Source organism: Chaetodon trifascialis, chromosome 9 (genome assembly GCF_039877785.1).
Source record: "Chaetodon trifascialis isolate fChaTrf1 chromosome 9, fChaTrf1.hap1, whole genome shotgun sequence".
Classification (NCBI taxonomy): domain Eukaryota; kingdom Metazoa; phylum Chordata; class Actinopteri; order Chaetodontiformes; family Chaetodontidae; genus Chaetodon; species Chaetodon trifascialis.
The window spans coordinates 17,282,461-17,300,298 of NC_092064.1; the positions used below are offsets into that span (position 1 = coordinate 17,282,461).

At 42.9% G+C, this 17,838-nt stretch overlaps 1 protein-coding gene across 2 annotated transcripts in view; it reads right to left on the reverse strand.

Moving 5' to 3' along the window:
• Positions 1–658: 658 nt before the first annotated feature.
• Positions 659–17,838, reverse strand: part of limk1a (LIM domain kinase 1a) — a 47,003-nt gene continuing 29,823 nt past the window's right edge. The window contains exons 1-14 of one of the 2 annotated variants that reach the window (XM_070970202.1): positions 16,135–16,386; positions 10,843–10,952; positions 9,408–9,623; positions 8,962–9,067; positions 8,484–8,695; positions 8,109–8,295; positions 7,719–7,805; positions 6,625–6,756; positions 6,379–6,438; positions 5,909–5,974; positions 5,196–5,364; positions 4,936–4,991; positions 4,138–4,295; positions 659–3,982 (exon numbers count right to left, since the gene is read on the reverse strand). In XM_070970202.1, coding sequence (XP_070826303.1) covers positions 3,814–3,982; positions 4,138–4,295; positions 4,936–4,991; positions 5,196–5,364; positions 5,909–5,974; positions 6,379–6,438; positions 6,625–6,756; positions 7,719–7,805; positions 8,109–8,295; positions 8,484–8,695; positions 8,962–9,067; positions 9,408–9,623; positions 10,843–10,952; positions 16,135–16,197 — 1,791 coding nt within the window. In that variant the 5' untranslated portion in view covers positions 16,198–16,386 and the 3' untranslated portion in view covers positions 659–3,813. Of the gene's footprint in view, positions 3,983–4,137; positions 4,296–4,935; positions 4,992–5,195; positions 5,365–5,908; positions 5,975–6,378; positions 6,439–6,624; positions 6,757–7,718; positions 7,806–8,108; positions 8,296–8,483; positions 8,696–8,961; positions 9,068–9,407; positions 9,624–10,842; positions 10,953–16,134; positions 16,387–17,838 lie in introns of those variants that run through there. The other variant, XM_070970201.1, reaches the window with a different exon arrangement.

A 17,838-nucleotide genomic window follows, 5' to 3' on the forward strand; every position in this document is an offset into this window, starting at 1 on the left:
CACAGTTGTATTATGAGTACTTACATTTTGATAATTTGGTTAATTTTGCTGATAATACCCTTTTACTAAATTAAAATCAAATGTAGTATTTGTAGCAAAATTGTAATTTTAAACATTCAAATAAGTGATGTGAATACGTTTTCGACTTAGATGACGGTTTCTTTATTGATCCCAATTTGGGAAATTATTTATTTAATTTCCACCACTTGTATAATGCAGTATTTGTTATCGTAGACATTTGTCTCTCTATATATATTGATGGGAGATGAGCTGCTGTATTTAGTTTCTTGATTACTTTAATTCCTCCCCATATTTCACTATAGAAATGAACAGCAGAGACATACAGTGACATCTGGTGGTCAGTTTGCTTCCTCATTTCTAATCTAGTTCCCTTCTCTATTCCAAGTACATGCAAAGACCTTTTTTTCCCACTTTACTGTAGCCCACACATTTTCTCTGCTGATAATGCAGCACTCTTATAGTGTGAACTTGGTGAGTGAAGCAGAGTTTGCACATATAATTTGAGCTGTCATACTACTACAGAAGTACAAATGGAGAAGGTTAATGACAAAACTGCGGTCTTTCTATGGCGGCTCCTTTTGTCACGCAGATGCAACAGACTGAGAGACACCGTCATTAATGAACAAACAGTTTCCGCTTTGTTTTAGAAGCAACAGTTTTATTTTTAGCTGTGACAAAAGGAAAAAAAAACAGTCGCCTCCTCAGAGTCTAAATGTTCACCTTCAGGATTAAAGTGCAGAATTGTTTTCACAGCTTGTGTAAAAAATTAAATAGGACAAAAAAAGAGAAATATTAAAATATCAAAACTGACAATGGAGATGTGGAAAATATAAATATAATACAGAACAAGATGAAATCTCATACAACATAGTATCAGCAATGATATTCAATCCACTTGAATCAGGCTTGCACTTATGATACATTAAAAAGGGAAATCAGTTCACGTTTTCGAGTCGTTGGCAAGGCTAGCTTACAACAAAGGCACAGCATTGTTCAGAGGTAACGATCCTTTGCAAAGAAGTGCTGCGGCAACATTCTCATTGATCATCAACACATCCCCACAAACACACCTAACATGCTCAACATGGCTCAGACAGGAATGGAGACAGAAACATGGCAAAGCCACTCATGTACAGTACATGCCCACGGACAAACACATCAACCAGGAGGGGCTTGTCTTACAGAAGCATTTTTTGTGTTATTAGCCTATACAGTGACAGAAAGTTGCATGCTCTTTGAGTCTCACTATTACAGTTGAATGCTGCTTTCCTATTAAGCTGCTGAATTAACTGAATTGTGGAGAAAGCTCCAGTAAAGTACGGCCCTGAGCCAAAAGAGTATGATGAGGAGGTGAGAGGTGAGACAGACCAGTTTAAGTGCTCTATTACCAGAAAGACCAGCAGTGGTTGCTGCCTCTGTGGGCATCAAATATGAAACCAAGCAGTCAGGAACAACACAGAACATCATTCACAAAGGACCAGTCTGTAGGCAGCAGGCAGAGCTGAGACATCACATCCTCTTGGCAGCAAAGACCAGAAAACTGGACATGCGGCACTTCAAAATTTGGAGTTTTTAAAGCAGTCATTGTTTCTATAGATCGATGATTTTACTGCCAATAAGATCACAGAAGGATCAAACAGGTTCCTGCAATATTTAAAAGCTGAACTGTACAAAAAGACACAGAAACTTCATAAATCCTCGCTAATTGTGGTCCACTTTGCTATCAAGAGGATGAGTTTCCCAGATCCCATTTTAACAGTTGAAAGGCTCTATCAGTGTCTTGCATTCATTTATCAACCTGAACCGACATAATTTATTTCCTTTTTACAAGTTAGCCCAAGAGAGGAAATTAACAAACATGGCTTCAACCAGCCATTTGGTAATATAGTGCAAATTAAAGTACTCAAATCTATACAAAAAGATTTCAGTGGTTATATAGATATTTATATATATAAAAAAAACAGAAGCTGTGTTTTTTTCTCATTACCTTTTCTCTGTTGACTTTTTTGTCTTTCATTCTTTGTCTTATTTAAAATGACAATTTAGAGACAAAAACAGCTCCATTTAGTGAACAGACCTTGCTAGTACGTCATGCAGTAAGTGGAAAAAAGAAACAGCGGGAAATTGGAAAAAAAAAAAAGAAGAAAAAAAAAGAAGATTTTTAGTCTAGAGACAGAAGATGTATGTTACAAGGTGCAAGAGAGAAATTTGACAGTGGAAGAGATCATTTCTGAGGAGTGCACATATTTATGCAATGCACGCAGATGGAAGTAAGGACAGACACATACATACAGTGACGTATATACAGCTAGCATTTACATGTAAACAAACAGTAGGTCATCCACTGGAGGAGACAGATCTGTGGACAGACAGCTGACACGATGAGGCAGTACCTGGTGATGTTATTCCGACACCTGAACTGTTGTACAGTACATAAGATGAGAGTGAAGAATTAACACATTGATTGCCCTCAAAATTAAAAAATCACATAGAATTATTGTAATACGCAGATTTACTTCAGCAACTTTGATTTGATTAGATCATCCAGAATTGCAATTAAGTTCAATCGAATGTTGAGAAACATCTTTTGGATGGAGGGAGACAACAGAGTGCTTGAACTGGGCTCAAACTGAGGGTAGGAGATATTTTGTGGTGATAAGATTCCTCATTTTCTCAAATGCTAAAGCCCAAAATTTGCCACAGTGGTGACAATGTTAAAAAAAAACAAACCAAAACAGAACAATAAAGCTTTCAGCTGTGCCCTATTAACTGCAGTCAAACTTTAACTCTCCTCAATTTCAACTGGTCGGCCAATAAAAATATGGCAATGTAGCGTACGTATATAAAATATGTCTGTACATTTACAATATTTAAAACATTTACAATGTCTCCAGCTATGTACACTGGTATGTGTTTGAATGTAGAAGATGCCATGTCAGAATGAATGAGATACGCTAACAGCTCTTAAAATTGTGAGAGCGTCCTGATTTATGCAAAAGATGTGTACCTCAATGCGAAGTCAGTGCTACATGATAAATGAGGGAGAGGGGCAGCGCCACAGACACACGTAGGTCTACTAGTGTCTGACCAAATGAGGTCAGAGGGACACGATGAACCAGGATATGACCTGACAGCATTATTTACACTCATGCACTCTTCAGTGAGCTTTTTAAAGCTTGAAAGGTTTGACTCTGTGTGAGTGGGCAGCATGTTGATCTAACCTCTGACGGGCCCCTCTCCTTTGCACTGTGCGTAAGTTCAGTTTTAATATCCAAACCAAAAGCAAAAATCAAACCAAGCCCACACAGAAACACCTGCAAACACGTACTGCACAATGTACTCTGCAGAGGCCCAAAGTGAGGGGGCTGAAGGTTTGCCTAATGCCTTGTTTTTTTGGACAACTTTATCCACATGAATATACACACTACAGTAAGTTTTCTTGAATGGAATGAGCACTAATCAAATCTACATGATTCAATAGCTGATTTGAAAGTTAGGTCTGATTGCATATGACATGTTCCACTTTAGCTTCTGGTGCAGCAGAATCAAGCTATCGCAGTTAATGTCTCTTCGTTTAACTTTGTGTGTCAGTGTGTGTGTGTGTGTGTGTGCAGCTCACACAGGTGGCTTTTTAGATCCACATTTCCCCCTCGAGTCTACTCGTTAAGCCAGCATGGCCGCAGCTTCAAACATGGAGGAGTATTTACACAGCTCCTCCAGAAGGCCCGAGGCAGGCTGTCGCTGCCCTGTGGGGTTAACTCTAATTTCCCACTCCTCCAGCCGTGTTCAGCCCTACTCCGGCTGTTCAGGGTGAGTGTGCAGGCCGTTTTCAGGGCGCGAGCTGCTGTGGTTCTCCCAGAAGGCCTTGTGCAGCTGGTCCACTTCAGACACCAGGGGTAGACCAATATCCAAGTGCATCTTCAGGTTCTCCAGCCACTCCTCCAGTTTGGAGAAAGCAGGTCTAAAGATTAAGAAAGCAGATTTGGATCTCAGTTTTTCCATTTATTTACATTCACTCCAAACCACTCAGAATTATAAATAAAAATATTTTTTTAATGTTAGGTGAACAGTCGCTTTAGGTAACGCTTCAATGTGAATCTGTGGTAGATGTCTGACCGTTTGTCTGCATCAAGGTCACAGCACACAGCAGCCATGGGGAAGAAGGCGGGGGGACAGTTTGGGGGACAGTAGTGCTCCAGGAAGCCAGACACGTTCAATCCAAAGTCCATCCCCCTGGGGAGGTAGTCTGGGTCTGCGTTCACCCTGCCAATTATCTGGAGAGAGCGAGATAAAGAAAAAGAGAGAAAGAGTGAGAGGAGTTAAAGACAGAGATGTCAGAGTAAAGGGAATCCTCCTGTGCCGATCTGCCGAGAACCAGGAAACCCTCCAAAGTGAAGCCGGTCGTTCCCGACAGACCACAACTACCGTTCGTCTGCCTGTCCGTAGCCACATGAAGACAACTTTGCTTTTCTGCTCTCTCTAATCACTGCAATATTCTCTGGCTAATGGTGTCCATCTGGGAAAGTCATATTCTGAGTGATTGAACTAAACTGTTAAGCCTGAATTATGTGGATGGTGTGTGGCCAAGCCCAAAGCTCACCACACTTTGAGGCTGGGCTTTCATTCAGAAAACAAAGATTTTTGGACTTTTTTGGGGCTCTGGGGCTTCCATGAAGACTTTTCCCTCATAAAATGATCATTTCTAGGTTATTTTTTGCCTTTATTGGATATGTTGACAACTAAGAGGCAGATAGGAAATACAGGGAGAGACGGAACATGACCAATAAGGCAACAACAACATGACTGAATTGTCTCTATTATGCAGAAAATCTGGCCAAATACAAAGTTTGAAAAAACCTTATCTGAAAGCCTTGTTGCCTGTCTAGATTTTAATGAGTAGCGAGAGTCACTCACCTCACAGAGCATGATACCAAAGGAGAAGATATCTACTCTCTCATCATAGCTCTTCCCTGCAAAGGGAAAAGAACAAAATTAGGCTGCTGAGTTAAAGAAAATTCAAGAGGAAGGCCACATATAGTCAACAACTGCAGCATTGCAGTGACTGTACTTTTCTTTAGGCATCTTATGAAAGTGTAAATGGCTATAAATAAATAAATCAGTGTCTTAATATTATTGAAAAAGGAGCAGCTGCACAGTGTCCCTGTAGATCATACCGTGGATCATCTCAGGAGCCATCCAGTAGGGGTTTCCCACCACGGTGTACCTCTTTCTGCGGTCGGGCTTCTTCAGGCCGGGCAGTTTACCCTGCGTCAGCTTCTCCTCGTGCTTGTCGTCCACCATGAGCCGAGACAGCCCGAAGTCTGCCACCACCACTGTGTTGTTCTACATGAAGAGAGTTAAACATGAAACTGCATTGTTAGGCTGCAAGCATGGATGCTGCCAAAAACAGTGAGAGAAAGAGATAAAAGAGATAGAGGCTTGGAGGTAACAGCAGGGTTCAGCTAGTTTTAAGCTCCTTCAGAACGCTTGAAATTCAACTCCAAGCTAGTAATTTCTCTTAGTGTCTTAGTGTGACACTTCAGATGTGAGCTCCATACAACAAAGCTTTTGTTTCCATGTGACAAGTGTATGAAGAGGGTAAGCTGGAAGTTTCTGCTGCAGCTGACTTGTGTCCGACATGTTTTAAGAGGGCTTAGTCTGTCATAGCTGCTGCTAACAGAGCTCCCTTTGTTTCTGTATCTGACGTGCCCCCGCAGATGACACATGAACTGTGTTAACAAACACACACACACACACACACACACACACACACACACACACACACACACACACACACACACACACACACACACACACAGGTATATACACAGGTATGTCCATATGTCCATACACACACACAAGTGTACAGGAACACACAAGTATTTACCTCTCGGACGAGACAGTTGTGTGAGTTCAGGTCCCGGTGGATTATGTTCATAGAATGCAGATAAGTCTGAATGATAGACAGACAGATGGGAAAAGACAGAAAGGCAGGGGGAATGAAAAATATGACTTTAGTGGTAATCAAAAACCTGTGCCAAGAGGAACAAGCCTGCTTTGTTTCATCTTAAGTAGCTGCCGTTGTAAGTACAATAATCCAGTCATGCACGGCATTCGTCATTGTACTCATATCAATGGTCTAATCCTGCAGGAATTCATGCTTTAATTTCCATAGAGGGGGATGGCAAAGATTGTGCACATTACTAGCAGGAAGGTTGTAGCTCGCTCAAACGACCACTAGAGGGAGACAATACTACAGATAACAGGAAGCCCTTTGATGCTGCATATCAAGGATTTTACTCTTTCTGATGAAAGAAACAATGTCAATTGAATGCACTTTTTGGTCTTTGAACTCACCATCCCAGCAGCTATGTCGGAGGCAAAACTGACCCTCTGGTTCCAGGGATAGTTGCTGTCCTGTGATCAAAAATCACAATTAAATATCATTGTCTTCAGCTGCTGCTGATGGCTCATATTACTTCAACTAAAACTTTATAGCGTTAAACTACAAAGACTCTACCTGAGGCAGAGCAAGACTAGAAGGCCTACCCAATGCATTTTGAATACTGATCGCCCATGCACACGCTCTAAGTCTGCTCTCACCATTTTCTTGATGATTTCCCTCAAGGTGCCACCCTTTATGTACTCTGCGATGAAGTTGAGTCTCTTGTCCTTGTAGAGGACTCCGATGAACTTGAGCACGTTGGGGTGATCCAAGCAGCGCATGACCTTCACCTGATGAAACAGTGTCACACATAAACCTGAAATACTATCCTTCAAGTCTCACGATGTCTTTGTCTGAAATTTTTGGTGCGTTCATTTCTAATCTTTAGAGGCTCTGGAGCGCCAAACAAGATCACAACAGACTCAGTAATGTGAGACCTGGGCCACCTACAAACAAACAGCCAGGAGGGGTAATACTCATGCCTCACTGTGGTCGGTTTGTTTTATAGCCGCTCTTTCTACTCTGCCGTTGTCTACACAAATTACAAAGCAAAGAGTTAGTGTTGTTGTAACCTCATACTAAATCTAACACCCCACACATACACTCAGCCAGATGGGAACAATTTTCCTAAACTCCAAGCATCCCACTTAGTTAAGTGGATGAGTGAGTCTATGGTACTCAAACAGGAAGATCAGGAGTAATTCAGTTCAAGGGCGTCAATAAGTCTTACAGAGGTCTGAGCTTCTGTGTACAGTATGAATCATTCCCTGTTATCTTTTGAACAGGGAGGGGGGGCAGAGATGAAGCTTTATGTGGGAGGGAAAACAAGTTCTGCTCATCCATCATTTCTGGGAGAAAAGACTGTGTTAACTCTCCCTGTTTCAGAGGTCATTTTATGTCTTTCACTTATTCAAGCGAGAGGCTTCTTCCTTTTTATTCAGCTGTGCCCTACATTTGCACAGAGGAGCTGCTAATTTTAACCTCAATATTCAGCGTGTGGTCGTGCACAAAAACATTTGTCTTTTACTTCCTTGGCACAGATTTTCCCAGCTGGTCCAGGAATCCAAACCAGGAACAAAGATGCTTCACTAAATTTAGGGCAATGGCTGCTCGCAGTTTAAGAATCCAAATCATCACTAATATCTGACTAAAAATGTGTGGATTTAACATAAAGATACTGATTATTTTTAGATCTGAGGTCAGCGCTTACTGATTTCAGATTTCTGCTCCTCTGGATGGAAAACTGACTCACCTCTTTCAGGAAAGTTCTCTGTGTCTCGTCATCGAAGCGAATCAACTCCTTCATCACCATCACCTCGCCTGTCTCCTTGTGGGTCACCTATGACAAGACAGACAAATCAAGTTAAGCCACAAGCTGGGACGCCTTGTTCTGATGCAACATTAACCAGAAAGTGGGTGAGATCTTCATTCCACCTTCTGTATGACAACGAAATCTTGAGAACTCCTGGCCAGGATGTGCAATAACCACAAACATTTCACCTCCTGCTTCACCACACTTCTCCTTCTTATCTCAATGCTGCCATCTTCTGGACAATGTAAGTATGACTACATTTGTTCTCAGAAGCGTTGATGCATGAACTTTACATACAGGCTGCTATGAAACATGCTAACAGTGTCTGACCTTGATGGCCTGTCCAAAGCAGCCTTTCCCCAGCACCTCTCCATGGATGAGGTCGGATGGGCGGAAGATGCGGTGCGTCCGATTGGACACGACGCGGAGCGACTCTGATCGATTGATGTCCTTTCTCTGGGAGATGGGGGACGCTGCATTGCTGGAGCCTGGTGACTTATCAATACTGTAGCTGCGCCTGGAGGGAAGATGAGAAGGGCGACAGGGAGAGAAGGGGAAATGAGAGATGAAGAGGAATGAAGAGCAGAGCACTCTGATGACTGTTTGCTGCTGCAGTAAGGATTATTTATCTAAGCTCATCTTTACAGAATACGCTAAAAGGAAGTCAGGATTAAACAAGCAGCACCTCTTCAGTAAGTTTCTTACGTGATGATGCGGGATCTCAGGCTGCTGATGTCTGGGTGGGGGGGCTGGGTGATGGGCAGGATGGGGCTGGGGCCCTCTGACAGAGGGCTGGACAGGCTGCCGTCCACTTGCTCTTCAGCCTCTGAGGAGCCTCCCTCCTGCCCCTGACTGTGAGGGTCGTGCTCAATGGTGAGCTGCAGGAGCCGGCTCGTCTCCTGGATCAGCAGGTCAATCTGGACAAAGAGGGAGTTCAGGTGGGCTGGTCAGTCCACAATTAGAACAGCAGAGACGGCTGTTATGGCTAAATATATGCTCTAATGCTTCACAGTGCTGCGATAAGTTCAAGGTTTGAGAGGGAAGTATTTTTTAGGACACCTCTGAGATTCTCAGTAATTCTAAGAAATGCTGGCACTTTTCTCTCCTCACCCACAGGACAACTCACATTTACAGTCGAGTACAATATTTCATTAACAAAGTTTCAGGGCCGGTGTGTGAATACCTCGTCCAGAGGGACGTTGTGGATGGGCGTCCCGTTGATCTCAAGGATTCTATCTCCCACATGAATGGAGTTTTTCACATCTGGACTGATGCAGTCTGCGTCCACCCTGAATAAAGAAGAACAATAAGAACAATGAGCAGAGAAAAAAAACACCTTTCAAACCTTTCTGCACACGTTTTCCTTTGGACACACACCTGAGATCGGACAAAGTCTCAGCTCATTTGAACAATGGTTGACTTCAGCTCATTTCCTCTTCCTTCCACTCTGCTATACATTTTAAATGAATCTCATCTATCACACTGTCTTCCATTTTTAATCTACCATTCTTCTTCTTTTGAGCTTCACATTACTGACCTGTTGGTGCAGTCTCTCCTCCTCACACAACAACACCTCATCCACAAAATATGCAAACACACACAGAAACATGGACAGACAGACAGACTCACTGGGAGACTCTGACAGTGTGTCCATGTTCAGGGCTGTAGCCGTTGGTTGGGCTGAGCGGCTGGTCGATGGCCACAGAAAAACCGCGCCCTCTGCGTCCGTTGTTGCCCTCAGCGGAGGCTGGGATGGACACGAGTGTGACGGTGTGAGGGATCCGTGAGCATGGCGAGTCCGGCAGCGACACCGGGGTGACGATGGTCTGGTAGTAGCAGTGACCGCTGGAGTGAGACAGGAAGGGGAGGTGGGATAGAAAGAAAGGATGAGGGGAAAATGTGAATCTTATTGAGGTTTCTGGCTCTATAACCATCCATGCAATCATAAGGGGAATGCCAAGCTCTCATTACAACAGTTTTTACAGCATCACATGTTGTTGACAAGATGTTGCTCTAGCTGCTTTGTAGAGAACACTGTGCTGTCATTGTTCAGATTTGAGGGTCAGCATGACCTCTGATGAGTCAAAATCTGTTTCATGAGTTTGGCTTACAAACAAGACTATGTTTCCCTAAAACACGAGGAATGCTGGGAATGTATGGAGGACTCATGAAATAGCTATGAAATGATTCAAAACCAACACACCAGTGCTAAATTGTCATTTGAATTCATTCGATTTTCTTGCATGATGTGACCCGATCTGGTAATTCACTCAATAAATGTGATGATCCGAGATAATCATCCACTTCCATTCAGAGAGGAGGACAAAGGCTGGTCTGTCTGTCTGCAGCTCTGTGTAATGCAGCTTGTTTCACATTGAACCCTCTGGTTTTGAAGCCTGACGTCTATGACTTTCACATTAACACAAGCCTACAGCGACAACAAGAGCAACCTGAACCTGAAACAGACAGACTGTTGATATGTTTATGCAAATGCTCTGAATCTACTGTGTCTTGAGTGATTTATGGCATTTATGGCATATGGTATCTCCATCAGCACCTTAAAATAACTGTAATTAGGACAAAATATCACAAAAATGCACCAAACTACAGAAAATAAGCTCCAAAATCTGCAGTAAAACTGTTGCTGCTGTGAATTTACGCCGTGCATTGAGTCAGCTGTCACCACAGTTGGTCATGACGTCGTCAACGAGTCCCTTGAAGCCCAAAATAAGCCGCATGAATTTAAGACTTTGTCAATCAAATGCAGCTTTGGCCTCTTCTTCATTTTTTGTGGCTTTGGTTTCACTTCAAAGCGGATTGCAAGTGGATTAGTTTGCTACAGAAGATGGAATTATGAAAATTAACAAGTAAAGTTAATAATTTGGTAAATTAGGGAGGAAAACAGCTACTGTACCACAAACTGCACAAGGGTTTTTTTTGCCAGTGTTAAAACATTAGGCCACTTAAAGACTGAGGAACAAGATTTACATCTCACACCCAAAAGTCTGATTTGATTGTAACATTCGGATGATTGCATTTCTCAAATATTGTGTTTGAGGCTCACCAGTAGAGTTTGGATCTCTCCACCAGAGCGTACGTGTCTCCATCACCGATGAACGTCCTGCAGTTCAGGCAGGTGAAGCATTCTGGGTGATATTTCTGTTCCCCTGCGACCTGTTGGAGAAAAACCAAAAACACAGTTAAAAGGAAATTCTGCCTCCTATGTGTTGTGAAAATTTGATGCATTCAGATGTCAAAGGCGCTGCTCTCTGATCTCTCCTTAAAAACACAGCGGGGCAGGAATTCACAACAGTGCTTTTGATGTGACTGCAGCAACAGGCAACATGAGGCTTTAATAACTGGTCGGAGAAGTAGGGCAAGGTCTGGTCACTTTGAGCTGGGAGATTGAATTTGCTGCTGCCAGATCCCCCTCCGGAGCTTAGGGCAGTTTTGCAAACAACAGAGGGAATTGAGTTATGGCCAAAAACACAGAGCAGGCAATGAGCAGATTAATCACACTGGCAGATCTGAGGATGATGCAGCTGCTGGAGAGTTCAGCTCTGGGTGTTCTGAGGACCAACGGGAGAAAACCAAACACTGTTAAAATGATGAGATTAATGACGCTGAAAAAAATGAGATTGACTGTGTATCATCTCACTTCTCTGCTGCTCATTAAAGCTGTTTGCCCTTGTTGTCACTCTGATCGACGAAGTGGGCCCACATCTCCACACATATCAGTATCGACCCCTTTTAACTCCTTCAGGTAATTTGTGGCCATCCATGCAAATGACCCACCCACTCAAATACCTAATGACTTTTATGTTTAAACATGAGCCACGATGTTCAGCGCTAAAGGTCGAGTCCGCCGGAGCTGTTCGCTCCCCTGAGGCTTTGCTTTTGGTTTCATTTTGTGCTTTGAGTGGCAGAAAATTTTGGAGGGAGTGGGCCCTCCTGACAGCACTTCTCAACTGCAATGATCTGCAATGCAAATTCACTATACCAGAAGTGAGGAGGGGCATTGCATGGACGAGTGCTGAACAAAGAACTATCAATTCAATGCAATGGTAAAACTGAGAAATTAAATGTTGTGTCGTCCCGTTATTACATGCAATTCTGAAGCCTAAAAATTTTACAAAATTCTACTGATAAAACAGGCTTTCGTATATCAAAACGTGATGCAAAATATGAGCTCATGGATGCAGCCCTGACTGTGAAAATGAAAGCAGAACTACTTATGGTCCCAAGAGAGGAACGCTCCTCATAAATGGTCCATGAAACTGAAACAAGCTGGGGAAACTGAGACAAAAGGGAAGAAAATGTGTGGATCAAAGAATCAATAAAATCATTGCACACAGCCATATGTCTGCTGCCCCACCCTCCTCAGAGAGCAGCAGTGAGACCACGAGCGCACACAAACAGATAAACACATGCGGAGGACCCTCCGGCTGCAGCGAGGAAGACACTGTACAAGCATATTAATTAACTGCTTTTTAAGTTATTTATCTGAGTAGCTCCTTCCAGCCAAATACCAGGAAAACATGCCACCGCTTGGCTTTGATACAAAACATCCCGAATTACTGTATTTCTGAGGTTCAATCATCTCTTTTCCTGTTTTTGGAATCAAAACAGCAACGCTTGACGATGCAACAAATAAAAGGAGGATTTTTCACCTTTTTGCTGGACATGTTGTTTAACGGTCATGCTGACACAACATCATAGCAGAGAGAGAGAGAGAAAGAGAGAGAGAGAGAGAGAGAGAGAGAGAGACACGTAATAGCTTTGTAATGGACAAGGGAACATGGCAGCCATAGGACTTATTGACCAACTTAATTTCTTTATTTGTCCTCCAAGCATCCTGATAAATAGGAGACATAAACAATTACTGTCTGACCTCGACAGTGAGTGTAAACACAACGCAACAGAAAAACAACAGTATGAGAGAGCGAGGAGTAAAAGAAAGAACATTAAAATTAAAGTTAAATGCAACAAACTTTGCATGTTTTTTAGCATCATGTTTGTTTGTTTGTGGATAGCTGAGAATTGTCTCTGTGCGTGTGTGTGTGTGTGTGCGCGCCGCTGCCACAAATGGGTAAGACAGGAAGAGAGGACAGCTGGACGGAGATAAAAAGGGTGTGTGGCTCTGCACAACCTGACACTGTGGCTGCCATTTGCTTGCCATGCAGGCATGACACACACACACACACACACACACACACACACACACACACACACACACACACACACACACACACACCCATATGCACACACCCTCTCTACAACAACATTAGACAGGCGACAGCTGCTGTCCTCGCATTTAGGAAATGCTTCCTCTCCAAAGTGGCAGACGGGGAGAAAGGGAAATTTCAAAATAAATCGTCATCCTATGTGACATCAAACCATGTGACGGCTTTCAAAAGACAGATTCAAGAGACATCACGTGTTATAAACACTCACCCCACAGAGGCAGAGCGTGCGCGTGTCTTCAAGCCTCTGAGAGTGTATTTCATTATCTGTCTATTAGCTCATCGTGCTCCTGAGTGTGTGACTGCGCATCATGTAGCCTCGCCACCTCTTCTAGCGACAGCAAACCAAACCGTGTGCACATGGCTGCCTGGGGGAAGGGTGAAGGGTGGGTCAAGCTGCAGCACAACGTTCGGCTGCCGTGTGTGATGGAGATCTAGGCCACACAGTTACTTTGGCTTCAGAGACAGTGTCATGTGTCCCTCGTTCAGGGGCTAACTGTCTTAGCAAATGAATAGCGATGGCAAACATCTGAAGCTTCATTCAATAAAAAATTAGCAGCGATATGAACAATAGCATCACAAAGTTGAAGCATATCTGACAAAAAACACAGTTTTAGGGGCAAAATTTTTTTCATCTTAATCCTTTCTAAATGCAGGTGTTATTTTTATCATAATTTATGCATTTCAACATTAAAATTCATGCAGATTGGAATGAGAGGGGAATATGGGATTATGCTAACTTTGCTAACAATATTTGGTAATTTAGTGTAACGTTATTTGCAAGTTTTGTAATTTAGTTGGGTTATTTTAGTGAAATGTAATTTAAAATCCTTCCAGTTTTCAGTTCTTGTTTCTGTAATCTTCTTGTAACCCCTTCAGGGTCCCTGACGACCAGGTTAGGAAACCCTGGTCACTCCTCAAGTGCTGGAGTAGGATGTATTATTACCAAAGGAAAAAAAACTGCAGGCGATGGTCAGCCAGAGAGACCGTCTGCTTTTCCTGTCAGGGCTTGTTTTTTAACGATTTACATGTGTGACCTTAAGCTGACTGTGGAATGTGAGCACACCCTTTTTAGCCATTTGGAGGAATTTATGATGGTGTAATACTCTCAGCGACACTAAACAGTGAAGAAACACGTTGGTAGTAAGTCAGGGAACTCCTTTAGTCACCCATGTTGACTTTTCCTGGGCTCAGGTCATCACTTCATGAGAGCTGGTTCACACGTAATGTTAAGTGTTTAGATTTGAAGTGACTGTCATACATGCTACCAAATGACTCAGAGGGAAACTTCAAAATATGAATAATAACAGAGGTAAATGATTTAAAGAAAACACTTCATACAATCTACTTTTTAGTTATTTGTCACATGTCAAACTCGATCATTTCTACACGTTTTGGATTCCCCCATGACATCAGCTCATCTTGTTGATTACGTCTGATAATGAATCTCAATCTCATTTTCATAAAAGTAACATGGAAATGAGGGCGGTGCATGAGGGAAAAAATAAACATTCAACATATTCAGTTCTTAAATATTTTTACAACCTGCTTAACTTCTATAATGTTTGAATTATTCATACTGTTTGTTTCTGTATTCACTTGCAGGGTACGTCTGACTGATCAGACAGCCTGTTACTTCAGGGACACAGCAGAGAAAGTTGTTAAGTTGAGCTTATCTGTGTGTAGACAGACAATTACTCAACTATTTTGAAAATTGAGAAATCATTATTTTTAAACAAACAAACAAAAATTGTCTGCTTCCAACCTCTAAAATGTGAATATTTGCCAGTTTTCTTGGCCCTCTGTGACAGTAAAGGACATATCTTGAGATTTTTCATAGACCAAATTCTGACTTTAAAACTTGTACAGTTTGGTGTCTTGTTGAACACATGGCGAGGTTGATCACATATGACTTCAGCTCTACAGTGCATGTGTTTATATGCAGGAGGACCTCATCAGGAACCTCCAACATAAACACCAGTTGGACCCTCTGACTTCACTCCGCTCTGGCTAAATGCAGAACCATGACCTCATAACAACACTGCTGAAGGTGCTTCTGAATGGCCTCGCTAAATTATGGGAGATCTGGCTCTGCTTAACCTCACGTTTGATGTAATAAACTTTGCTCGAAAGCCTCCTTCATTGGCTAAACTCAAAAACACAGTCCATATGTGACCGAGCTCCCAGGTTCAACAAATAACCTCAGAATTGTGTTCATGAAGTTACCTCATGCGGATGTTTTGAAGAAATACTGAAAGCAACGCATGCAATAGGTACCTGATACTCCCCTCAGAGAGAGCTACAACTGGGTCAGACCCCCAAAATTCCTCAATTAACTGATAAAAAAACAATATATGATCAAGATGTTTCACACTGCTGCAATCAAGACTGCTTGAGAAGAAATAAAGTCAAAGGAAGACATGATCCTGAGTCCCTTTCAGACTTTCTACAGTACTCATCATTAAGGCAAATACAATTAACCGGAGAGCCTGAGAAGGGAGACAGAAGCCCACATTGATGCCCTCTGAATGGAAACCCCCCTTCAGCTACAACAGTACAGTACCACAGTACACACAGGCCATAGCTTTAGAAATGCTGCTCATGTATTCAGCTTCTTCCCTCTTCTGTGCAAGTCTCACGTCCACGGTGGTTTGCAGTGCATGTAGGAGGTAAATAAAAATAACACAGCGCTGTGACACAGTTTTTAGACATGACTGCTGTCCGTCTCTGAATGCGCGCACACACTTTAAATCCTACTTTTGTCCAAGTATGAATGCTCTCTAAAAATAGCACGCGTGCCATGGCTCATCAGTTTTTCATGACAAGAAAAAAAAAGAAAAGGAAAAAAAACTAGAGCACCACAGAGAAAAAGGGGAACAGAGCTGTAATTACTAAGCAATACACTGACCCACTTTAAAATGACACACAAACACTGCAGCACATGGGACCACGCTTCAGCTTCACTTTTAAAATGAAAGAGAAAAAGATGGAAGAAGTGTCTGCAGAAGCAGCCGGCAAACCATCTGATCAGTCTGCCTCCCGGCCTCCTCATGTACGACAGCACAGCGCATCAGACCCCCAGCAGCCCGGAGCAGCGGCAGTGAACGCCTCACCTTCTTATCCCTTTTCCACAGCCTGAGACAGCAGAAGCTCCAGAAAAACAAGTCTCCCACCATGTCAGCGAGAGCTGGCGTCTCTCCTCGCTGATCTAGTTCATTCTACTGTGGCAGGCGAATCCCCCGCTGTCACAACAAAACACTGGCAGCGGCCAAACCGGCCGGAGAGGCAGAGCGGCAGGGGGAGGGAGGAGAGAGAGAGGGAGCAGCCCACGCCTTTGCAGCTGAGCTCATCTCTGAATCAATGTCACTCCTCCTGGCTCTCCCCCCTCCCTTCCTCTTCTCTCTCACTTTTGCTATGACCTCATCGTTTCCTGTTTGGCCCCGCCCCCCCTCCCCTTGCACACGCGCCACCCGGCTGCTTCAACCGCACACCCCCCCCTCCCCCCTCACCCCCTGGTGTCTTCAGAAAATTCCTCACTCCTCCTCCTCCTCCTCTCTCATGCTGCCATTCCTGCAATCACATTTTGAAACCAGTGAAAACAGCTACAGGCTTGACTTACAGGACATTATGTGGGGCAATAATCTTCTTCATTAGCTAATTATTGAACTATTCATGTTGACTTTCATTTGTTCTGTCATGCTGTAGTGAGACAAACGCATAACAGCATCACTTCAAGCATACAGATGGTAAAATAATGTAGTGCTGTACACTAGCAAATAGCTTAACTTACAGTATATTATGCTGTTCCTCTGATCACCACAACATGTCCTAATTAGAGCTCAAAATGATCCTCTTCATTATTGATTAGTCTGTCAATTATTGGAATGAACTTATTAATTGTTAGGTAAAAAAACAGGTGACAAATGACTGAGTGATGTCTTCAAGTTGTTCATTTTGACTGCATGGCAATCAAAAACCTACTTATAATTATATGAAAGCAGGGAAAAGCAACAAATTTTTAAATCTGAGAGGGTGAAACCAGGAAAAGGAGGCCATCTATGCCTTATAAATGACTCCAGTGAACAACATAAAACAATTATGATCATGATTTTTTTGAGCGCTGAATGAAATATAACAGCCAACAGATGAACAGATCAAGTAAAAGTTCATTCTCTTGTCTCTTTTCAAATGAAAATGAAACAAAGAAAATGCCAAAAATGCCCACTTTCAACAGAGGCACAGTCCTCAGTCACATGTGGACTTATGCAATTGTTGTTCTCTAAATGTAGAGGACACGTCACAATCCCACAGCATTGAGCATTAATTAAGACACACTGTCTGATGTGCCTGTGTTGTCTTTATTACAGCATTCAGCTCTTTTGTTCTCCCTGTCCTTCCTCTCTACCTCTCCTCCACCGCCTCGTATAATCTCTCTTCCTGGGGTTATCTCTCCTGCTGCGTCACTCTTTCTTCCACCCTCCTCTCTTAAGCTCTGTGCCTCACTTTCCTCATGTCCCTCACATGTCCTGCATGCCAACCGTCCCCTCCCCTCGCTACAAGCCAGTGGTGGAGGGCCATCTGAGTGGGCAGATATTAATAGACGGTCAGATGCCCTCTCGCCACTGCCTCCTTGTTCTTATGTTAAATTGTTAAAAAATTGGAGACAGGCTTTAAAGAGAGGCTGGTACAGAAGACATGAAACATCCTCTGCTCTCCTCCTTCAACACCTTCATCACCTCTGTTACCACAGTGGGCAGATGCACCCCTCATCCGTCCCACAGAGGGTTTGAGGTGAACACTGAAGACACACTGATGTA